General features: G+C 45.7%; 1 protein-coding gene across 2 annotated transcripts in view; it reads right to left on the bottom strand.

The window, feature by feature from the left end:
• The window catches only part of LRRC56 (leucine rich repeat containing 56), a 170,485-nt gene that overhangs the window by 58,370 nt on the left and 86,788 nt on the right, over positions 1-25,327 (bottom strand). For both annotated transcript variants that reach the window (XM_026657633.1, XM_026657634.1), the window contains exon 5: positions 16,792-16,852. In XM_026657633.1, coding sequence (XP_026513418.1) covers positions 16,792-16,852 — 61 coding nt within the window. The remainder of the gene's footprint in view (positions 1-16,791; positions 16,853-25,327) is intronic.

Genomic DNA, 25,327 nt, shown 5'->3' on the forward strand with positions numbered 1-25,327 from the left:
CTGCCAGCCCTCTGTGGGGAGCGCTGGGTTTGGGCTGCCGGCTCCCCCGCTGACGGGGGCAGGGCTCGGGCTGCCAGCCCCAACTGCCCGGCCCCGCTCTCCCTGGAGCTCAGGCTGCCAGCCCCGTGCGGAGCGCTGGGGTTCGGGCTGCCGGCTCCCTCGCTGACCACCGGGACTCGGGCTGCCAGCCCCAACCGCCCAGCCCCGCTCTCCCTGGGGCTTGGGGTGTCTGCCCTACAACCGGGTCCCACCTGCTGTCTCCAATGCCCGGGGTCCTCTGTCCGCCATTAGTGAAATTTTTCTGGCGAACCCCCTCTAATGTTCTGCGAACCCCCAGGGGTTCGCGAACCCCAGTTTGGGAACCACTGCTCTAGGGTGACCAGACAGCAAGTGTGAAAAATCAGCACAGGGGGTGGAGGGTAATAGGCGCCTATATAAGAAAAAGCCCCAAATATTGGGACTGTCCCTATAAAATAGGGACATCTGGTCACCCTAGTTTCCTCAAAGATTGAATGTAAACATTCATCACTGACTAAAAAGATCACTTGGGCCTAAGTTCACATAAGTGAACACTAATACGGTGGGTAGAAAAGTTGCAGATGCAGATGCAAATGGTAATAGCCGGACATCTAAATACTTGTCTGCAGACACAAATCCATTAGTTATTACCCCTCTACCCAGATATAACGCGACCCGATATAACACGAATTCGGATATAACAAGGTAAAGCAGTGCTCCGGGGGGGCGGGGCTGCGCACTCCGGTGGATCAAAGCAAGTTCGATATAACGCGGTTTCACCTATAACGCGGTAAGATTTTTTGGCTCCCGAGGACAGCGTTATATCGAGGTAGAGGTGTACTATTATTATTTGTGTTACAGTAGTGCAGAGAGGCCCCAGCTGAGGTCAGGGTCCCATCGTGCTGGGGGCTGTACACAAACAGAGCAAGAGACAGTCCCTGACTCAAAGACCTTATAATTTAAATAGACAAGACAGGCAAAGGGAGAATTATAACAACTTTTTTTAACAGATGGGGAAGAAAGGTGCAGAGAGATTAAGTGACATACCTAAGATCATTGTGGCTGATCAAGGTATTGAACTTGATCGTCTGAATCCCAGTCCAGTGTTTTAACTCCAAAAGCATCCTCTCTCGCTAGTGAGCTACCACCATTTCTGTCTACAATCTGTTGGAGGTGCATAATGGCACCTTGCAAAATTAGAGACTGGATTCAGGCCCAGCTGAGACTGGGCCCTTCAATTTACTCATATTGCAATATGGCCATTTGAACTAGTTACATACTGTAAACTATCAATGTTTCTAAGAAACTAAACCAATGATGATTCGGCTCAATTAAAACATTTTCTTTGGAAATGATAAAGTCATCATCCATACATTTTCATGAAAGAGGAAAGGAAGGGAGAAGGGGTAACCAGAGAGTGAGAACCAGAAGAGGTTCGGGTATACAGAACTTTTGCTTCCTGACACTAAAGCTGGAGTGGGGATAGTCTCGCCCCTCAGTGTGCAAAGGGGCAGGTCATGATCCCTCTATTCCCAGAACCTTCACATAGGAAGGGGCAGGCTGGGAAATTCACATCATTGCCCTTAACCAATCCCACAGGAAACCAACCGTACAGATGATACAGCCTAAGCACACTATGTATGCTTTTGATTGAGCCACTCTGCACTGCAGAATCCCACTTAAAGAGGGGCTCCAGAGACAGTGATACATGGAAGAGGCAGAGCGAGAGGACCTTGAATTGTTATACAGGCTCAGAGTTTTATGCCGATGCCCCTGGCCTCCAGTAGGTCTCAGGAAATCAGTTTTGCGAGGGGGCTGATTTCCCTCCTTTTTCCATGATGAAAACACTTCCCCCTCCCTTCCATGGAAGAATTATCAGGAAATGCTGAAAGGGGAATCCAGGATTTTTTCATTGGGAGAGCACGATCTAGTCCTACTGGGAGGTTCACTACTAAAATAATTAGCCAGAGTTCAGATAGTGAGATGGTGCCATGAGGTGGCAGGGATGTAGGGATACCAGAATTTAGTTCCCAGATGGTCCTGCCGCAGCAGAGATATCAGCCACCTGGAAAGCAATGGTTCAATGAACCATTCTTTCAAATTATCTAGAGCAAGATATCCTACCTCCCATTCACACTGTGACCTGGGATGGCAAAATATTTATGAACTTGGACTTGAATTTATGGACTTGCATGAGCTTAAGCAGTGGAGTAAATAAGAGTGTTCTGGGTGTGAGCATAAAAACAGAGAACCAAAACAGTGCAACATTCAGGCATTATTTCTTCCTCAACATACATATATTCCTTTCACCTCAAACACTCCCTGAAAGTAAAGTTCTCAAAGGGTATTTCTACTGCAACGTTAGCCCAGGATTCGCACTCAAGCTCAAGCCTAACCCCCTTTCCATCTACACACAAATCACACTAACCCAGGGCTTGGACCCAGGGGTCCAGGACTCCATGGCGGGTAGAGGGTCTGAGCCTAAGTCAAGCCAGGACCTAGAAGTTCAAGCCCTATAGCTCTGCAGTGTAGATGCAGCCCCGCTGGACTCGTGCTCTGAGAATCTGTGAAAAGTATTCCATAATCCAACGGGCCAACTTTCTTTGTCCTCTGAACAGTCAAGTTTGGTGAACAGTCAAGTTTTCCCACACTCCACCCCAAATGAAGGGCTAGAGCAGCCACATTTGGGGAGGGCACTAGAATGCCTGGGATATGGGTGGTTGGATTTGGGCCCACATAAAGCAGTGTAGATGCTGGAATCTCAAGATGGAACCCAGGGTTCAACAATTTCTTACCCGGGGTTACAAATGAGTGTAGCTGCTCAAGCCCATAATCATACGATGATGCCCCTGTTGGGAAGCTGTTTATCATAACAAGGAGGCAGGCAGATATGGGGAAGGGCCTGGGAGAGTGCTGCGTCCGCTGCACCTGTCAGGCAGAGAGCCTGTGCTGGAGAGTTTCAGCAAGCAGGAGTTGGCTGCAGAGATGCCTCAGTTGGGGAAAGCTGTAAGGACTGAGAAGCCCTGGAGACGAGGACTAAGACAAGAGCCAGAGGGGCAGTGAGATTGTTCTGAGTTGCTCTGCATCTTTGCTGCTAAATTAATAAAATAAATAACTTCCATGCTGTAATTGTAGCACGCTAGCCCGAGGAAAGCTCGTGAGTCTGTCTATCTGCAGTGGGACTCACACCTCTCAACTACTACAACAATGCAAATAAATAGTAACAGTAAGATGCCAAGAAGAGGAGGTTACTCACCCTGTGCAGTAACTGACGTTCTTCGAGATGAGTGTCCCTGTGGGTGCTCCACTCCAGGTGTTGGTGCGTCCCTCGCCTTTGCTCGGAGATTTTTGTAGCAGTACTCATACCGGCCACGCATGCGCAGAGGCTGCCCCCCTCCCCCACTGCGAGTCTAGCTTAATAGTACGTATGCGTGTCCAGTCTCCTCAGTTCCTTCTCTACAACGGAGGCTACCCCAACTCCGAAGTAGAGGGGAGGAGGGTGGGTAGTGGAGCACCCACAGGGACACTCATCTCAAAGAACGTCAGTTACTGCACAGGGTGAGTAACCTCCTCTTCTTCTTCGAGAGATGTCCCTGTGGGTGCTCCACTCCAGGTGACTTAAAAGCAGTGTGTCTCAAGGAGGTAGGGACTTCGGATCTGATAGGAATGCCGTAGATAGTACAGCCCTGCCCAAATGTATATCAGAGAGGGGGCCTTGAGTAAGGGCATAGTGTTTAACAAATGTGTGCTCAGAGGACCATGTGGCTGCTTTACAGATATCAGCCAGGGGAACTTTGCATAAGAATGCTATAGAGGCAGCCAGAGATCTCGTGGAGTGCGTTCTGATGCCGTCTGGAGGTGTCGCCTTCTTAATCTGATAGCACAACCGGATGCACTGAGAAATCCAGTTTGAAAGTCTCTGGGTAGAAATAGGAGAACCTTTGGAACGCTCCGCGATGGAGACAAAAAGTCTAGAAGAGTTTCTAAAAGGTTTGGTTCTATCCAAATAGAAGGACAAGGCCCTGCGTACATCTAATGTATGCATTGTAGCTTCGAACGAGTTCGCATGTGGTTTCGGAAAAAAGGTTGGTAGGTGTATCGGCTCATTAATGTGGAATGACGAATGCACCTTTGGAAGAAATTTGGGGTGTAATCTGAGGGTAACCTTGTCTTTGAAAAATAGCATATATGGTGGGTCTGCCATAAGAGCTGCTATTTCTCCTGCCCGTCTGGCGGAGGTAATTGCCACTAAAAATGCTGTTTTCATCAAAAGGTGTAAAAGGGAGCACGTGGCTAGGGGTTCAAATGGTTGTTGAGTTAGGCAAAATAGTACTAAATGAAGGTCCCACGGGGTGGTAGGTGGTTTAATGTCTGGGTATAGGGCTTGGAGTCCCTTGAGGAAACGCTTGGTGATTGGATGAGCAAAAACAGAAGTATCATCAATTTTGTCATGAAAAGTTGTAATAGCAGCTAAATGGACTCTGATGGAGCTGAAAGAAAGGCCGGATCGCTTAAGGTCCAATAGATAATCAAGTATGAGCGAGAGAGATACCGACGTGGGACAAAGTTGTTTAGCTGAACACCAATGTGTGAATCGTTTCCACTTTCGTAGATAGGTGGTGCGAGTAGATTGTGTTCTGCTATGTAGGAGCACTCTGAACTTGTTCAGAGCAATCTAGTTCGCTTTGGGAGAACCATGTAGGAACCAGGCTTTGAGGTGAAGCATGGACAGGTTGGGGTGGAGAAATCGGCCGTGTTGTTGTGATAGGAGGTTAGGGAGGAGAGGCAATGAGATTGGTGGTCGAATCGACATTCTGGTGAGGAACGGAAACCACGGTTGTCTGGACCACGACAGGGCAATTAGGATCACCTTGGCACGGTCTGTTCGTATTTTTATCAGGACCCTGTTGAGAACCGGTATCGGGGGAAACGCATAGAGTAAGTTTCGGTGCCATGAGATCATGAATGCGTCTCCCAGGGAATGTTTGCGCAGGCCCACTCTGGAGCAAAAGTCGAAACATTTCTTGTTTTTTGCAGTTCCAAAAAGGTCTATGGCGTATCCAATTGTAACCACCTCTATAACCCACTTGTCGGAGGTAATGTTCTGCCATTGGTGGGAGAATGGTCATAGGCGGTGTCCAAAGATGTGTGTGCTGGCTGAAGTGGGAACGCTGTTTTCTAAGCCCTCGACCAAGGCTTCAAATCTGCCTATTAGTTGGAGGGGGTTGAGGCGCCCCCGCAGAATTGGGACGACGACGCTGCAATCTTGGTCTCTGGCGTTGTTGTTGTTGCTCCTGTGGTCTATGGGAGTGTTGTGTAAATGCGGGGTAGCGTGGACGTTGGTACGGTTGGTATCTATATTGCCGTCTTCTGGTCGTAGATGTCTGGAGACCTAAGGACCGGAGGGTTGCCCTTGAGTCCTTCATTGAGTGAAGCACGTCGTTCGTGGTGGAAGCAAAAAGTTTTTCACTGTCAAAGGGAAGATCTTCAATGGTGCTCTGGACTTCTAGAGGAAAGAAAGAGGAGGAGAGCCATGAACCTTGGCGCATGACCACTGCTGTGGCGGTCGATCTTGCTGCAGTGTTGGCTACATCGAGGGCCGCTTGAAGAGCGGTATGTGATATGATTTGTCCCTCAGAAACCAGGACTGTGAATTGTTGTTTTTTCTGTTCTGGGATGTCGTCAATAAAGTCCATGAACTTATTATAGTTTCTGTGGTCATATTTTGCAAGAACTGCAGTATAATTAGCTATACGAAATTGTAACATCGAGGATGCATATACTTTATGACCAAAGAGGTCCAAGCGTTTACTTTCCTTGTTGGCTGGGGTGGAGCGGGAATACTGTTGTTTGGCCCTTTGGTTCGCTGCGTCTACTACTAACGAGTTTGGCGCTGGATGGGTAAAAAGGAATTCAGAGCCCTTAGAAGGGATGAAGTACTTCCGGTCCGCTTGTTTACAGGTCGGTAGGCATGTAGCTGGAGTCTGCCAGATGGACTTAGCAGGTTCTAAAAGGGCTACGTTGATTGGTAATGCAACCCTAGAGGAAGAAGAGGGCTGTAGGATGTCCGTTAACTCATGCTGTTGTTCCGGGACTTCCTCCAAGTTAATTCTCAAGTCACTGGCAACTCTTTTAAAGAGGTCTTGGAATTTTGCGTAGTCGTCCAACGGTGTTGGAGGAGGGGGAAGTAAGGCTTCTTCAGGCGTTACTTCCGGCTCTACTGGAATAGGAGCAGGACTTGGTTGATCCTGCAAGTGTGACGGTGCTGCTTGGTGTCTGGTGTCATTGGCAGATTTGTCAGGTGGTGGTGCTAGACCGGTGTTGCGCCTGGTTGAGGTGGTGTAGCGTGTGTGTTCTCGAGGGTACGATGCCCATGGTGCCCAATATTGCCATGGTGGTGGGTAGGGCATAGGTGGTGCCATCCAGGGGTTCACCCCCCAGGGGCAGGATCCTGAGAATAGGATGAGGTAATTTTCCTAAAACCTCTGTTGACTGGGGTCTGGGGATGGGAGGGTTGATACGGAGAAAAAAACCCTCCTGTAGTCCAGTTTCCTCCTCACTGGAGGAAGGTTGTTCAGACCCTGACTCTGCCGTCGAAGAGAAACAGGCATTCAGCAGGGGAGACTGCAGGATAGGTGACACCAGCAGATCTCTTGCCTGAGTAAATTGGAGTGGTGAGGCTCCTGCGTGAGGTGAAGGCTGTGCAGGAGGGAGTTGCAATGAGGGAACGTTCCTCTGAGCCGGGGTTTTGCTTCTTGGCTCACTGCCAATCAGTTCCATGGGTGCCGGTGCAGTGGCCGGTGCCGGGAGGGCAGCATCAGCCTGCAGGGTGCCAGAAGAGAGGCAGGCAGCTGAAAGCCTGAAGCCTCAGCACCGGAGCTTCGCGCCGCCGCCGCAGCCTCAGGCGGTTTTCACACGGTGCCGGAAGAGACCGGCTTGTCAAATGTGCTCAAGCGGGGGAGCACAGGCAGGGAAGCGGTAGATCTGCCCGGGGAGGGCTTGTGTCTCAGGGTTTCCTTTGAAGATGACAAAAGGTGCCCTTTCTTAGCAGATTTCTTGTGTTTGTTTGAGGCGGGGGGGCTGTGGTGGGCAACAGAGCCAGAATCAGCGCCTGGGTCTGAAGCCGCTCCTAGGGATTTCTGAAGGAGGAGCAGTTTCAGTCTAAGCTCCCTGTCCTTCCATGCCCCGGAGCTGAGTTTTCTGCAGTGGGCACATTTTTGAGGAATGTGGGTCTCCCCCAAACATTTTATACAGTGTGAGTGGCCATCTGACAGCGGGATAGCCTCCTTGCAGTTAGAGCAGCGTTTAAAGCCTGTGGAGCCAGGCATGTCTGAAGCGGCTGCAGCTGACAGGATTTTTTTTTAAGATAAAAATGGTAACTAACTATAACTAACAACAAACTAACTAACTAGAAGGGTAATTGTAACAAGAGAAAGGAATTTCCTAACGAGTCTGCTGAGCTCCGTCTCAGGCCGGGGACGGTAGAGAAGGAACTGAGGAGACTGGCCATGCATGCGTACTATTAAGCTAGACTCAGAGCGGGGGGGCAGCCTCTGCGCATGCGTGGCCGGTACGAGTACTGCTACAAAAATCTCCGAGCAAAGGCGCAGGGACGCACCAGCACCTGGAGTGGAGCACCCACAGAGACATCTCTCGAAGAAGAATTATATTTATCTTTAATAAAAAGAGCAAACGAAAATGATTTTACAAAACATTTTAGAATTTTGGAACTTTCATATTCTAAAAGAATCCAGACAGATTTATTTTTGAGGCCATCACTAAGAATTTTGCGTAAGGATTACTGTATGTATGTATGTACAGCATCTAAATTATATACCACATGTATTATCCCAGAACATGGAAAAGTTAAAGGGGAACGGGAAGTAGCGGAATAATGGAAATGAAAGATATGGGTGAAAGCTGACTGGCAGAAAACCAGACAGGGGAGAATGGTGCCCCGCATTTCAAAGGTACCTGTCCCAAATATCCCTTATTTGGGTGGGATTTCTATCCCCCTATGCCAGAGGTGGGCAAACTACGGCCCGCGGGACCGTCCTGCCCGTCCCCTGAGCTCCCGGCTGGGGAGGCTAGCCCCTGTTCCCTCCCCCGCTGTCCCCCCGTCCCCGCAGAGCCACGCCGCTGCACGGGCAGCACTCTGGGCGGCAGAGCTGCACGCTCCTGCCGAGCAGAGCGGCAGCGTGTCTGGCTCCGGCCGGCGCAGCAGCCAGACATGCTGCTCTGCATGTTCTGCTCGGCATGGTAAGTGGTAAGTGGGCCGGGGGGTTGTATAAGGGGCGGGGGACCCCGGGGGGCAGTCAGGGGACAGGGGGGCGGTTGAATGGGGCGGAGGTTCAGGGGGTGGGGAACAGGGTGGGTTGGATAGGCGTGGGGTCCCAGGGGGCCTGTCAGGGGGCGGGGCTGTGGATGGGGTCAGGGCAGTCAGGGGACTGGGAGCAGGGGGGTTGGATAGCAGGTGGGGTCCCAGAGGGTGGTTAGGATTCTTTGCTGGATTGGGGCCAGAGAGGAATACTGTCTATTCCAAGCACTGAAAAATCATGAGTCAGGCTCCCCCACCCCCGAAATCATCAGATTGGCTTACACACCATGAAATTAAAAAACCAAAACCATACAAAACCAATAAAATGTGGCTTCTTTTTATTTGCCTTCTGGTTTCAGAGTGTGAAATCCTGGCTCCACTGAAGTCATTGGCAAAATTCTCATTGACTTCAATGGGAGCAGATTTTCACCCCAAGTCTTTAGGGTGCACTCACATCACATTTTCAGGCTTTTCTCCACAGCCATGAGGGCTAGGGACTTACTTAAAAAAAAAAAAAAAGAATATGGAGATTCTCATGTAATCACTTGCCTCCAGCAGCTAAACTTTAAGATAAACACCCAGTTTCACAAGACTCTTGATAAACGTGTAAGAGCAGGCAACAGTTGTAGTGCTCTGAATCTTGTAGGAATGAGCCTTTAGTTAAGGATTGCCACCTCCTCATCTCCCTGCAACTTTTACCGGACAGTAGTGCACCAGCATGACTTCCTCTCATTCAGTTGTGCATGGACAGCTCCAAAACTGAATGTAACACAGACTGCAGCACAGACACATTTTAAATGTGGCTGTATTTGGATTAGAGAGTTCTGCATTATCTTTGCTCTGTTCCTACTTCCCACCCACATCCTCTGAGCTCTATGCTGATGTGCACCCACCTTTCCCGTCTCACTTAACCACATACATGCAGCAACATTAATTTCAGCCCCTGAGCTGCAGATGTTAGTTCTCTATTGTAAGGAATTGCAAGAGTGAGGTTTGGAGAAGCCCAGCTGTCTTGTGAGCTGCAACCACTACAACTGAATGGGAGATAGTGGGCAGTAGCTGGTAGAGCAGAGGTTTCAGTCTGGTTGACTATTGCTTGTGCTATAAACTTATGGGCACAAATTACCAAGAATCAACTTCAGTTAAAAAAAAAAGCGCCTTCTAAGAAGGCAAATGTCTAACATTTTACACAAGTCTCTTTATTCATCACTGAAATTAGAACGAAAGCTATTAGATAAAACATATAGGCTGCTAGCCAGACTAGAAGAAAGCTCATTAGTTTTGAAATATAGTTCTTTTTGCTGTAATCATTAGGAAGACAAGTAACATGTCATCACAAAACAGTGAAAGAGAGTCTTTTAACTCTCACTCTTCAGAATAGGTTCCATGTTTCTTCCTTAATTATCAGTTCATAAATCTAGAGTTTCTTGGCAGATACGGGAAGGATGGAGGTAATAAGTGAGAACCTCATAAAATCAGTGTAATGTAGCAAATTAACAAGGACCTGAAGTAATTCGTTTCATCATATACTATATTCTCAAAAAGTAAAGAGGTCTGTAGGAAAAACATTGAAACTGAAAAAAATGCAGATATTTGACAAATAAACCGGGATTTATTGTCCACCTATATGGTATATAACAATAGCTTGCAGTTATATAGTGCCTTCCAGTCCGAGGTATCCCAAAGTAATGCAAACTTTATAAACTACCCCCACAAAAAAGACAACTGATTAATTTACGGCTAAGGTTGCTCATTGCATTCCCTACCAATGGAATCATAAAAACTCCAGAAAATCACCTTTTAAGCCAACAATCAACCTCAACTCATGAGCCATACTAATGAAATGTCAGCCTATCCAAATGATTCCTCAGCTCCACGTCAAACTCCTTTTCAATTCCAACATACTATATAACCAACCTCTATTTCCTCACAATCACACTCACAACTTTAACTCCAGTGTGAGGTAGATGACCTAAATGCCAAGATCTTTAAACATGGGTACCTACCGGTAGGTTCCTAAATTCTCCTTTAAGTACCTAAATATAAGTGGTTTGATTTCCAGAAGTGGCCTTTTCTTGTTTTCAGATTTTAAAAAAAGCTTATTATTTTCCATATTATTTATTAAAAAAATAGGAAATTCCAGACAAAAACTACATTAAGAGAAATTTAAGGTTGCCTGGATAAGCACACAAGTTGGAAAATGACAATATGCATCATGCCTCCTCATGTGCATGCATTATGACACAGTCTAATTACATGACCACACATCATTTGTCATATCATACAATATAGTATTTGATATTCTTTCTATCACATTAGAGACACGTGCAATATCTGAGAAAAAAATTCCAGTCTTCAAAATGTTAATGATTGTATTAAAGATAGGACAAGAAGGAATGAGCTTAATCTGCAGCAAGGGAGATTTAGTTAGACATTAGGAAAAAAATTCTAATTGCAAGGATAGTTCAATTTCTAATTCCAAGGGAGGTTGTGGAATCCCCATCATTGAAGGTTTGTAAGAACAGGTTAGATAAAGACCTGTCAGGGATGGTCTAGATTTACTTGTCCTGCGTCAGTGCTGGGGGCTGGACTGGATGACTTCTCGAGATCCCTTCCAGCCCTACATTTCTATGATAGACTGGACCACTGTTAGAACAATGAAAATATGGTGAGTATATCTTTAACAACCTGGATTTTATCACTAAAAATGCCTCTGCCAGTTTTCAGCTTCCTATTCCCAACCATTCTGGCTTTATGGCTATTCAAAAAAGTTCATAGGAATTATTTTCATAATGAGAAAAGTGCGTTTCTCCCCCACTGTTCTCATACTCAAAAATATACATACAATCTCTTATTTGCTCTTTAAGAAAAAAAAAAATCACCTTTTGGACAGAGACCAAGCATGGAAAATTTCAACCCAAAAAGTGAAATTTTTGGACAGTTATGAGTGACTAAAAACAGAGGGTTAGGATGGAAACCATTACGCAACATTAACTATCGCAGTCATAGCTGCTCCCATGATAGCATCTTATTTTAGGATGTTGTAATAACAGGTATTAAATTGACACAATACAGATGCCCAAAAATATACTTCAAGTAGACAGACTGTGCTTGTGTGGGCTTTGCCCCTAAGTACTCCAGGTTTATCCCGAGACAGGCTGCTGGAGACGGGAAGTAATGTCTGAAAGCCACTGCTGTGTTGGGCTAGCAGAGCTGCTTTTTTTAACTCAGCTGGCAGAATTCTGGTCTGGGAACGCTGCCAGGTTCTAGTCCCTCCTTTGCCTACTCCCTGTAATTTCATTTAACTGACATGTAGAAGACATGCTTATTTAAAAGAGGTGTGGGCTGGCTTCTACGGGGACTTCTGAGCCTGGCAAGTGTCATATGTAATATTAAAGCAGATATCCATGCCAAAACAGTTATGAATTGTATTTGATCAAATTACTGCTAAACTTAAGACTAACTCTTGCTAGTTTCCAAGACCAAAAGAATGTCAGGTGTCAGGAATTATTTTATTAAATCTTTTCATGCCAGGAGTTGGATTCCTCAAGTACAAAGACAAGAGCAAAATCTCCCTAAAGCTTCAATTCAAGTCAATGGGACTTAAGGACATACTTAAATACTTTCTTGAATCAGGGCCTAAATGCAAAACCAATAGAGCTGGTTGAAATATTTTCATCAAAACTTTTGAGGAAAAGTTGCTTTTTGCCCAAAACAAAAAAATTCATTTTGGGCAAAATTTTCATTTTTTTTCTCCAATGAAAAACAATTTTGATAAAAAATTTCATGTTTTGGGACAAATTCAGTTTTTAAAATCTGAAAATTAGGCCAAACCTCTTCCAATTAATCCCCTTTAATACTTAATTTGTCCTCCCAACTCTCCAAAAGGAGCAGAAGGCACCAGTTCATGTGAAGGGAATCGAGTAAAACACATTTTGAGTGCCTAGGCCATGCCGGTTTTGAAACATTACAGGCAAAAAAATAACAAAACACCTGAATTGAAAAATACCACATTTTTGGAACCCTAATATTACATTTATGCACTATCCAATTTCCTTCAAACATTCCACAAAATCTCTACTATGGAATAATACCATGGACAAGAAATTTTGGGAAGTCTGTTTTGTTTAAAAAGGGATCTTCTGACTGAGGCAAACTAGAATGCAATTTACTTTGCCATATTCCCTTGGATATTGGCAAAAATGGTTTCAACAAGATCATTCCTTTCACCACATATCTTTTCCTCCTATGCAATCCTGCAGCAAAATTGTAATCCTGTGTTTATGACTTAACAGCCGGTTGCTATGAAAATGATTGAAGTGATGTAGTTTCAGCATTTCAAGCAAGTAGGTAAAGATGGGCCAGGATGAAAACAGGCTTTATTTAAACCACAAATACTGTATCTAATAATTAATAAGGGGACCAGGAAAACTAAATACATAGTATGAAAGATGAGGAGTTTCATTTTTAAGTACTGCTTGTTTAACTGTTTTCCCATTGACTCAGAGCCCCTATTTATAAGGATGTTTGTGATTGAGCATTTTGTGCCTGAAATTGACTCCAAACAAATGACATCATGGGGCTCCAAGTCATCCATTCTCTTAATAACTGTCTGATCAAATCTGCTAAACTTATTAGAAAGATTTATTTTCTTTAATGGGAAGAACCCCATAGATGCCTGTGGTACTTCGCTGATGGCGAAAAGGCAAGGTGGGAGCAATCACTACCAATGACAGGGATCCAAGGTCATACATTTCTTAAGCATCTGTTTCAGCATCTTACTGAAGCACTCCACCAGCTTATATGTCTGAGGGTGGTAGACTGATGTCTTTAAGGCCTTGATTTTCAAGAGGTCACACAATTCCCCCGTTAGCTTTGAAGTAACGTTGATCCCCTGGTCAATCAATATCTGCTTCAGTATCCACCTGTGCAAAAACCTTCATCGATTTTTGGTGACAGTAGCCGCAGTGGTTGAGCAAAGGGAGATGGCCTTTGGGCACCGTGTGACGTAATCCATTATCACCAGAATGCACTGGTACCTGGCCGCACTCTATTCGTGGTCCCATCAGGTCCATACTGATCCTCTCAAAGGGTACTCCAACCACTGGGAGAGGGAGTGGTGGAGCTCATGTGTGGTGGGTATCATAAGCTGGGGGAGGCTCGGCCTCCCCAAACAGCCAAGCATGGCCCCGCCCACGCTCCGCCCCCAGGTCCCTGCTTCCGCTCTGCGGCCTGGCTCCAGGGCTGCAGGTGGAAGGGGCGAGTCTGGGAGCTAGCCTCCCCCAGCCGGCGGTTCATGCGCCGCTCATGGTGGAACTTTTGGGGCCCTGTCCATTGACACTCCAGGCACAAATGCGCAGTAGTCCCTAATCTCTTTTTGTTCCCCCACCAATAAAATTTGAGGGCCACCCTTTTAAAGGTCTTCTCTTGCCCCATTTGTCCCTCTCAGGGTATTGCATGTGCCGGTGCAGTACTTTGCAGCAGAATTTCTTCAGGACAAGAAGTTGTACTCCTTACTTCTCTAGTTTGGGGGTCCTTAGCCACCTGATACAGTCTCTCCTCTCTGAGTTCAAATAAAAGCCACTGTTTCATCAGTCATGTATCTCATCAATTTATACTGGCAAGTTGGTCATACGCCCTGCTCAGGGTTGGGTCGTCCTTCTGTTTGTTACAAAATCTACATCTGCCACCAGCAAGTTTAAGTCTAGGGGGTGTGAGATCCTCTACTTCCCCTGAATACAAGGAGGGCACTGCTTCTGCGGGAGCTCCCTTTGCTCAGATCTTCTGTCTCTCCAACTCCTGATAACTTTTTGGGTTTCTGTGACTCAGGGGCCTCTACATGAGAGTCTGCCCCTTCCAGGGAGTTGTTACCCCATGACTTTATGACCTCCCTGAAGAACTCCCAATCCCAGCCCAAAAAATCATCAGGTAATCTAGTGTATGGGCCACACCTGCTCATACTCTTCCTATAGGGCTTCCCACAATTGACTGTACCTCCTTTGTGAGATATGGGCACATATCCACATGAACACACTGGAAGTAGATAGGATCCGGAGGCAACCTTGGGGACACTGTTAGCTGTTCCCTAATCAATGTTGGGGTGCACCCCAAGTATACTTCTACCCCAGTAGCCCACACAGGAATTAATATCTTGATCAGGCCTCTTTTCCTAGCCATGGTATCAACTGCCCATGGCTGTTCAGAGTTGCTAACCATTAAGAGGCAGTCACAGCAGAAATGTCCTCACTGTCCACGTGAAAAATAACTTCTGATCAAGGGATTTGCCCTATCCCTTGACTGCCCTAGGGGAAGCTGAGTGTCCGAGGGGGGCCTTCCCTCAGGATTGGGTTTTTCCCCAGCACTTTGTTCCCAGTGAGACCAGGCTTCTGGGGTCTTGCCATAGCTGTGGATCATCTGGCGGACTAGGCTTGGTATTTGGTTCCTCGGACCTTGCTCCCATTGCCAGGCCGAGAGATCCGTAGTCTACACAGTCTGTAGATCTTAATGAGCATCTTCAGGCCTGGGTGTTCCACTGGCTGGGTGTGCAGCTGCCATATAGTTTTCTGACAGCCGTATTGTGAGGGCCAATGTCTCAGGCCAGTGCTGCAACACCTGCTCCCATCTCCCAGCCAGGAGAATTTCCGAAAATTGCTCCAGCATGACGAGCTCGGCCACCAGCTCCCTGGTCTGCTTTTTGGGCTGGAGCCACCACTAACAATGTTCTTTAAAGCTCTGGGCTGCTGCACAAGGTCAGGCCCCCAGTGGAAATTTTTCCAGGTGAAAGTATCAGTGGGTCTTGGCATTGATATCAAAGATGTCTAAAATAGCCGCCTTGACCTGTGCATAGTCTCATGTGTCCACAGAGCTGAGGCGCCAATACACAGCTTGAGCTGGCCCAGTAAGATAAGATGCCGGCAAAATAGTCCAGTGTACAGATGGCCATCGAGCTGCTGTGGTGACCCTTTCAAAACTGAAGAGGAAAGCACCCAGGTTGTCCCGAAGTCCTATCTTTGTGTGTTTTATGAGAAGCCCTGGGGCTGGGGTGTGGTTCGGCATTCCAACTGCTAGCCCCTCATGGTTGTAAAAGGGTTGCCACCTGCTGGACCAGGCATTATTGCTGCTCTTGCTGTTTCGCCTCAAGCTCCCAGATGAGCCGTTGTTGTTGCTGTTGATGTGTGCTGCTTACTGTTGGGCAGCCATTTGTTGAAACAGCTGGTTCTGTTCTGCTGTTGTTGGGAGGCCTGTAGTTGTTGGCTGTCCATCCACCACTTCATCAATTTGTCTATACCCATACTTTCCCCCACCCGCAAGGCCTTACAGAAGACCTGGGATGAGAGACCACATTCTCCTTCAAGTTGTGCTGGGCAGTGCTCACTGCTGGTGTTGCCTAATGTTTAGGATATTAGGTCTCTACTCACCCCACCTCCAGTCTCTCTCACTGGCCATTCTCATGCCCCTTGGGGGTCTGCCTTTTGGTGGGTGTTGACTTGACACTCTGGTCAGGTCACTAATTAGGCTCCAAGGAAGATATTGGGTCCCACGTCCTCACAACTGGGGGGAACATCAGTCTATCTGTTGACCCCCTACGGGCATCCAGCCCCAGCTGCAGTGTTTTCAAAGTCTCTACCCTCCCCTTGCTTCCCCAAGGGCGAGTCTGGAAGTGAGGGTTTTCATGCTCTTCATAACAACGGTGGTTGGTAGGGCAGCCCTGGCCCTGTCACTCCACTGGACCCCAGCTCAGGATCTTGTAAGAGGCCAGCACCCAGGAATGCCTTAAGGCTGCCTCCCTGGGCCACTTCCTACCGCTCACTCTCCCAACAAAGTCTTATAGTTTGACACAAGGTAGTGAAGAAAGAGTAACGGAACCTTCCACCCCTCTGGGCTCAGAAGGCAGGCTCTTTTTCCCAGGGAAAGGCTTCTGGAGCATCCTTCTTTAGGAGATCTCAGGTTAGGTCTCTCTCCCTACCCTGCCAGGCATTTGCTGAGCTGTCTGGCTCCCTTTTAAGCCCCACCTCCAGCTGTAGCATGCTCTGCAGGTGGGGTGGGCGGGGTTGCCTTGGGCCAGATTTGCTACTTAACTCCTTCAGTCCCAGTGTGGGGCTTATATACCCCACCACAATAACCCATCTGACTACAGACTGGGGTGAAATCCTGTCCCCAGTGAAGTCAATGACACAATTCCTTTTGACATCAATGAGGCCAGGATTTCACCCCAGATCCTCAGTTAGGGTATACCAGTGTAACACCATTGATATCACTGGAGCTATGCGGATTTATACCAGCTGAGGTCCTGGCCCTAAATCTGTAGGTTATTGGACATACATAGAATTTTCCTACACTGCTTTTAAGGGGTGGGAGGGAATAAAGGCAGCAGAAATGAACATTTTACCACCCAAACAGGGAAAGGAAAGGTGTCATATTCCTCATGTTTATTCCAATTATGGTTTCTTTCTTACCTCACAGATACAAGTAAACTGTTGTTCAATTTCAGTTGTCTTAGATTAGGGAGATAAGCACCTGCAGGATCAGAATAAAGAATCGTTTTGTAGAACTGGTTGCAGAACATAGGAAACATGCCCGACCTCACAAGCTGAAGCAGCCCACAGATTTTTCAGATGCACTTCTTACCCCTCTTGACCACTTCTAACACTCTAGACTATGTTTGAAAAGTTAATGACAAGATTTCAGTTGTGCAACATTCCAGCCTCTACATTCTCTCATTATAAGCTTGCATGTTAGCTGCAGTGGTTTCAGAGTTATAACCTTTGAAACTCCCCTCTGAAAAGCACCATGTGGCATCATTCCCAACAAGAACAAACATTAACAGAAGGTTTGCTTGGAGGTGATGATGTGTTGCTCAGTCTGATTCTATATCCTTATTGACTAATAATGACTTATTCTGAAGAGTTAAGGAAGCTTTACATTATCTCCCTCTGTGCAACATATCCCCATGTTTTTTATAGTTCGCTCTTGATTCTCTCTTCTACATCTCTCTCTATACGCTGTTGCCTACCGCATAATAACTGGTGATGGAATTGCAGCATATGCTTCTTACAGCCAAGTCATACTTTATTTGAGAAACTGAAATCCTCTTACTGTATATTTTTCTAAATGTGATTCTTGAACCAAGCAGCAAAAGGTGCCATCTTATTTGTCACAAGCCCATCATGTTATAATTAAGGCTGCGAGTTTGTCATGAAGGTCATGGAAGTCATGGATTCCATGACTTTCCGGGACCTCCGGGACTTCTGCAGCGGCCAGTGCGGCTGGCCCGGGGACTGCCTGAGGAGCTCAGGCAGCCCTGGGGCCAGCTGCACTGGCCGCTGCTGGGTCAGTCTCAGGCCACTGCCCCCCTCCTCCCCACAGCAGCAGGAATTTGGGTGAGTGTGGAAGGGGGCTCAGGGCGATGCTTATCTTGGGGGGGCTCCCTGGAAGCAGCAACATGTCCCTCCCTCTCAGCTCCTAGATCTGTGCACTGCCTCCGCCCACCGTTACTGCCCCCGCAACTCCCACTGGCCACAGTTCCTGGCCAGTGGGAGCTGCGGAGTTGGCACATGCGGTGGAGGCAGTGCGCGGAGCTAGGAGCTGAGGGAGGGACATGTTGCCGCTTCTGGGGAGCCATGAGGAGCCAGGTAAGGAGCCTGAAGTCCCGCCAACACCCCTAGCACCAACAGGGATCCTGGGCTGCTCCCCGCGCCCCCCGATAGGGTGACCAGACAGCTGCCCAAGCTCCTCAGGCAGTCCCCGGGCCAGCCGCACTGGCCGCTGCAGAAGGTTTTTAAGGTCAGGCTTGACAAAGCCCTGGCTGGGATGATTTAGTTGGGAATTGGTCCTGCTTTGAGCAGGGGGTTGGACTAGATGACCTCCTGAGGTCCCTTCCAACCCTGATATTCTATGATTCTATGACAGCAAGTGTGAAAAATCGGGATGGGGAGTAATAGGAGCTATATAAGACAAAGCCCCTATCAGGGTTCCATCCCCACTCTGAACTCTGGGGTACAGATGTGGGGACCCCCATGAAAGACTCCCTAAGCTTGTATTCTACCAGCTTAGGTTAAAACTTCCCCAAGGTACAATTCCTTTCCTTGTCCTTGGATGGTATTGCTGCCACCACCAAGTAATTTACACAAAAATTCAGGAAAAGGGTCACTTGGAGTCCCTGTTCCCCCAAAATATCCCCCCAACACCCTTCACCCCCTTTCCTGGGGAGGCTTGAGAATAATGTGAGTACCAACCAGACCCTTTGTCTTCAGGACACTGAAAATCAAACAGGTTCTTAAAGGAAGAACTTTATTTAAAGAAAAAGTAAAAGAATCACACCTGCAAAATCAGGATGGAAGGTAACTGTACAGGGTAATAAAAAGATTTAAACACAGAGGATTCTCCTCTAGGCTCAGCTTCAAAGTTACAAAAAAACAGGAATAAAACTCCCTCTTAGCATAGGGAAAATTCACAAGCTAAAACAAAAGATAATCTGATGCATTTCCTTGCCCTTACTTACAATTTCTGTAATTTTAGATGTATCATTTCAGGTATGTTTTCGGGAGCTGTTTTACCTGCCTGGTCTCTCTCTCAGTCCAGAGAGGGAACAAACAAAGAGAGCACAAACAAAACCTCCCCCGCCCCAGATTTGAAAGTATCTTCTTTCCTTATTGGTCCTTTTGGTCAGGTGCCAATCAGGTTATTTGAGCTTCTTAACCCCCTCAGTACATCTGGCCAGGAGGGATTTTATGCTACTGCATACATAAAGGTCGTTACCCTTCCCTTTATATTTATGACAGCCCCAAATATCGGGACTGTCCCTATAAAATCATGACACCTGGTCACCCTACCCCCAAGCACCCATGGCGCCCCCGGGCAGCCCCCCCAAGCACCCGCAGAACCCCCTCCAACCCCCGCAAGATTTAGTCAGGGGTATATAGTACAAGTCATGGACAGGTCACGGGCCGTGAATTTTTATTTTCTGCCCGTGACTTGTCCATGACTTTTACTAAAAATACCCGTAACTAAAACATAGCCTTAGCTATAATTGCATTGACCAAGATCCCAAAAGTCCTACCTTTGTTTTGTTATTATCTACTTTCATGTATTTTCTGCATATAATCTATTGTTTACTGCTTGGTTTTGTAAGTTTCATAATCATGAGTAACCTTTATTTAATTATTTGAAATTCTTCACTCTGATCCCATGGAACATTTTCCTTTTCACTTATTTCTAGAGGCAGTTCTGAACCAAAACCACAAAACCAAACTCCCCTAAACCTTGGAGCAATTTGGATACAGGTACAATTCTGTATCTCAGCCACCATCTCTATTAATCTCTGAATAATTCTAGATCTTATAATTCAGTCCAATGTATCTTGTTTTAGTTACCACAGATGAAGGAAAGACTTTAAAATGGTGTCTGTGGGCATCCTGGTTTCACTATATGCTATAGTTGTATGACATTTTTTATATAACACAGTACACTAGAATCCCTTTTATTTGTCAAAAACAAATATTCTATTTAAGTGACAGATACAGAAGCTGGTAGAGTTGAGCAACAGACCTGGTATGGTTCTACCTCCACCAGTTTTCTACCAGCGGAAACTTCCCTAGACAGGGGGAATTCCCCAGTACAAACCTCCAGTCACTTTGCAGCCTGAACCCTTTCTCCAAACCATAAGAAAAGCATCATCAGTTTGATGCCATATGGGCCATTGTAAAGCTAAACAGTTATGTTATTGAAAAGTATTTTTGTGAGCCCTAGGGATAAGCCACCTCTGGCAAGGCATTAAGATAATACAAATAATACATAATGATAATAGTCCAGAAAAAGGAAATCATTCCAACTTTCCCTTCTATTTGATGGAAGAATTTTGACCAGGGCCTCCTGGGATACTCCCATCCCCAGCACATCCATGAATCATCTCTCAACAAATGAGCTACTTATGTGATATGTCCAATGCTGTTTGAGAGCGATTATCATCCACATATTGGCATCTGTGTTTTTCTATACAGGCACTGCAGACCACACTGAAAATATTTTATCTGATTATTTTGCACAGGTCTTTGGAGCACTTAAATATGTAAAGCACTGTGTGAAACGAAGTTATATTCTCTTGTTGCTTCTTAGTTTACAGCAACAAAAAGCATGTTAGATGTCCCTCACAGCACAAATAAGACATGATCCCTGCCCTGAAAAGCTAGCACTCTAATGTCAGACATGATGCAAGGAAGAAGGTAACAAAACAGTTCAGGGGCTTGGAAGAGCCAAGATCAGGGCCAGTTATGCTAGACATTGAACAGACACATATGGGATAGTCCCTACTACAGAGAGTTTATATTTTAAATAAACAAGACAGACAAAGAGTGGGGAAGAGGAAGTATTGGTAGCCCCAACTGACAGATGGGGAACTGAAGCGCAGAGAGATTAAATGACTTGCTCAAGGTCACAAAGGAAGTCAATGGCAGAGCAGAAACCACAACACAGATCTTTTTAATCCCAGTCCAGTGCCTTAACAAGACCATCCTTCTTCTTAGGTTACACTAGTAAAATTAATCAGTTACTCAGCAAAGGCTAGTTCACAGGATAATTAAGCAAAAAATGTATTAAAATGAGAGTATATTAATAAATGTGTTTGACTCATTTCTTATGGGCATCATAGTAGAAATGGGTATTAAGTAGGGATGTGAATGAGGGGAGGGGAGTGGCCTTGCAGACTAGCTTGGGAAGGGCATTCTATTCCATGCATATAGGGTTAGTGTGGAAAAGGGATTCAAGAAGGTAGAAAGGGTGACAGTCAGAATCACAAGCCAAGATTTTTTGAGCAGATAATTATTTACTTCTTTCCTCTAACCCAGTCCTCCATCTCAGAAATTCTATTGCTCTTGGGCGCAAGCTATCTGATGGTAATGCAAGCTGTGGTAACTTCTAAACTGTTTAACTCTAATGGGCTCTTTAGTGAACTAACAGAGAAAGCATTCCATGTGCATCAGGGCAAAATTCTGCCAACAAGATTCTTATTTACTAGGATTTTACAACCTCTCTCTCCAATACTACAGGCTCTCCCTTTAAGTTTTACTACTACATATACAATTGCTTCATTGATGTTAAGAGTTCATTGTCTGTCTAATTGTTTCAATGATCCTGACTCCTTATGCACAGATCCAAGAATGGATCCAACTTAGGCCTGGTCTACACTACGACTTTAATTCGGATTTAGCTGCGTTAATCCGAATTAATCCTTAACCCGTCCACACAACGGAGCCAGTTACTTCGAATTAAAGGGCGCTTAAAATCGATTTCTGTACTCCACCCCGACGAGCGGAGTAGCACCAAAATCGATTTTGTAAATTCGAATTAGGGGTAGTGTGGCCGCACACCACCGAATTAATGTGGTTAAAATTAATGGGGTAGTGTGGCCGCACACCACCGAATTAATGTGGTTAAAAACCGAATTAATGTGCTTAGTGTGGCCGCGCACAATCGAATTTATACAATCTGTTTCCCAAATTCGAATTATCTAAATTCGAATTAATCTCGTAGTGTAGACGTACCCCTAGAATGGCTGCCAGAAGGCAACAATTGAAACAGAATGCACAGCATTGTGGGCAACTTGATTAAAATCACCTAGGCATAAGAGAAGCCATGTAATGTCTTAGATGACTGTATCCACCATTACTTTAAACAGGGATTTCTACAACTTGGTAATGAATACAGTTCCAGATCTGTCAGCAATCAAAATTGAAGGGGTAACACATAGAAAAAAATAGTCTAACACCACGTGCAGCTAAAGAAGAGTGCACAAGTAAATCCAAATGCTGTGGACCTTGAAAAGAGACTTGCCAGGAGAGTTCAATTTTTTGCCTGCCACTCAACAAGACACATAGAAAACAAATCACCGGAGACTTCAGCAACGACCTGAAACAATAATGGGGCTTAATTTTCAACTGCTGGCATAAAGCCCATAATTACTTTAAAATAGTCCATGTGACAACATTTTGCATCTTTCCACACACCCTTTCTTTGAGAAATATAACCAGCTCCTCTCCATCAGGATCATATTACTGTGCATAAGGCTGGTCTGACAACTTGAGAAAAAGTCAACTGGATTATTTGTTAAAGCCCTCCATTCCCCAAAACTGAACTGACCAATTTTATATAACAGGGGAGACCTTTAGGGCAGCCTAACCTTGTGCTCTGGGAGATGTGGATCTTGAGTACTCCTGCTGGGGTCTGTACATAGCTAACAACTCTTAAAAATTTTCAAGAGGAAATTCTCCATATAAATTGTGGATTTGGGGGCTGCCAAGGTCCTAGCTACTGGAGGGTTTCCATGTACAGTCTGGTGACTTTATATAGCAGAGAGGTTAAGTGACTTGACTAAGGTCACAGAGAAAATCAATGTCATGGTCAGGTTTATCATGCAGGACTCGCTTACTTAGTCTATTCTGTCTCTCAGATTAGCTACTAGAGGCCACAATAGCTGCTCAGCAGAGAAGTGGTTCAAGTGCAGTTGGCTGAGCAGGTATTTGTAGTGAGTCTGGCACCTTCAGCGGCAGCCTAGGTGGCACTGCCCCTTCCACAGAGACAAATTGTCCTGGGATAACCCTATAAACCCAAGCCCCATTCCACAGGTCCAAAAAACGAATAAACTGAAAAAAATCTCAGCCTCAGATAGCTGTCATGTTGAGGATGATAATGAATGACAAGTGAAATTTAAGAATAATCCAAGTGGCAAACTTTCCAACCTAGCCACCTATTGCCATTTTCCAGGGTTTTTTCAGAAGGAAAAGGGCTAAAAAGTTACTTCTGAACTGTAATTTTTCATATTGGCTTGATATTTTGCAGAACTCAAAGTCAGTGGGGACGTACAGCTATGGGATTTGTAGGATCCAAAGGCCAGCTCTCCGTGTAGACTTGGACTAAACAGTGTCTGCATGCAACCCAGAGATAGTGCACTGTATCCTGAAAAGTTAGCAAAAGTCTATCGGAAGGGACTGGAGAGTGACAGATTTATTCCAGTACTAGGAGGGAAAGGGAACTATGACCTGAGGGGAACACATGAGAGAGGAAAAGAGAACAGTGAGATGGTAAATAAACAATTTTCTTTGTTCTTTCTTTCTAGCCTGAATGATTGGGAAGATCTGACAAATAGATCCATTTTTTTGCATGAGCATATGAGGAAGAACAGACAGCAGAGATAAAGACTGAAGCAGGCAATGGAAGGAGGTACAGGTTTAAAACAACCACTCTCCAGAAAAGGCATGGAGGATGTATGCCTTGTAACTGGCTGGTCATATACAATGGAAAAATATGGAGGAATGGAAGCTCAGCTTTGAAGAAGAAAAGAATGGAAATGGCAAAAGGAAATTTTTAGGGAGACGACCAGTGCCTGCCGATAGTGGAGGGGCAGAGTGAGGGCAGCTTGCTTCAGCTGGGTTACTGAGCATGTTCACTCTGTGTGAGCATGTTCAATACAAGCCAAGCAGCAAATCTGGGTGGGCACATGACCCTGCATGTCCCCGCAATGCATCATCTCCGTTAGGGAAATGGATTTAATTATACACTAAATTATCATGTGCATGTCATAAAAAGACCTGTGCATCAAAATTATCAAAGAAAACGGTGCAAAATGGCTGGACAAATCAACACAACTCTCGTACCACCTTACTTCTCAACCCACTATCTAAAATCTTTGCCAAATTAAAAGGCTTCCTTCAAAAGATCAGCCTTTGCATATTAAAGGTGGACATCCATAGACTTTGGTGGACTGCAAGTGAGAACGAGTTCCTTGAGTGAAAATACCCTGCCACCCACTTCCTGGAGTTGGTCTCTGGGTACAAGGAGCGAGACCATCCCACCGTACCATAATTTCTGTGTTGGAACAGGGTGGAGGAGATGTTTTTGGTGATAAGAATCAGCATGTTGCTGAAAGAAAGGGCTAAATAAGAATTGGGGGGTGGGCGCTGACAAGCTCAATGTAAACTTTCCTGTACAAGGAGTTCTCTCAAAGTACCTTACTTCCTGCTTCTCAAGCCCACTGACATTTACAGGGAGAAGAATGATAAGTGACAAGTATTGACAGCATTCATCAAAATTGTGGTGCACATAGAATCTCTCTCAAGCCCATTCTCTAGCATAGTTAGACGTGCCATTTTTAACAGGACTGGATGAGATAGTTAAGTACTGTAAGCAGATACACACTGACTCTATGCAAAAGAAACCAGGCCAGCATGAGCTGGGATCTTCCAATCTCTATAGCAGATAGATCCACCTTGGTCACTTGACTTGTCAATGATTACAACTGGACAAGAGGAAATTAGTTCTGTTGCATCTGCTACCACAGATTGATTGAAGAATAAAGCCTGATCTGGCTAAGATGAGCATTTTGCAGGACTATGAATGGGATGGCAATGGTGGCCAAAAAGCTTTGAACTGTGCAGCTCCTGATCTGATCAGCAGCCTCAGGATTGCACTACCTTTCACCCCATTTCATATGGCCCCAGGGGGCTGTTCCACCAGAGAGGGAACATAGATGCCCCTATCTGTACCCCCTTTCTCCCAGACATCTTTTATATCAGGGGCCAAAAGGATGGACCTATCGCCACCAGAAGATTTCCATTTACAAGTAAAATCTACTGGGCAGTTAAGATGAGTTTAGGCTGTTTTGTGCACCTGCAATAGCATAAAGCAGCCTTAATGGACCAGAAAACCTTGCACACGCTAGTTTAAAGACTATGGGTGTTGAATGCAGCTCTTCAAGATTACTGCAGTTCGTGATTTTGAAGTTGGCTCACAGGTCTCTGAACAATCACATCCAGGAATAGTGGTAATTAAACTAGACTGGAATTTTCCTATTTGTTTTCCTTTGAGTCTGGCATTATTCATCCTAGCAGCATAAAATCAGGCATGAGACACCAGAAAAACAAAGTCAGCTAAATCTTATTGCCCAGTTACAAGCAGCGCAAACTGAATGGATCTGAAATTGAACTGGTATTGTTCATCCCA

Source organism: Terrapene carolina, unplaced genomic scaffold (assembly GCF_002925995.2).
Source record: "Terrapene carolina triunguis isolate 2854851 unplaced genomic scaffold, T_m_triunguis-2.0 Scaffold250, whole genome shotgun sequence".
In the NCBI taxonomy this organism is placed as follows: Eukaryota; Metazoa; Chordata; order Testudines; family Emydidae; genus Terrapene; species Terrapene triunguis.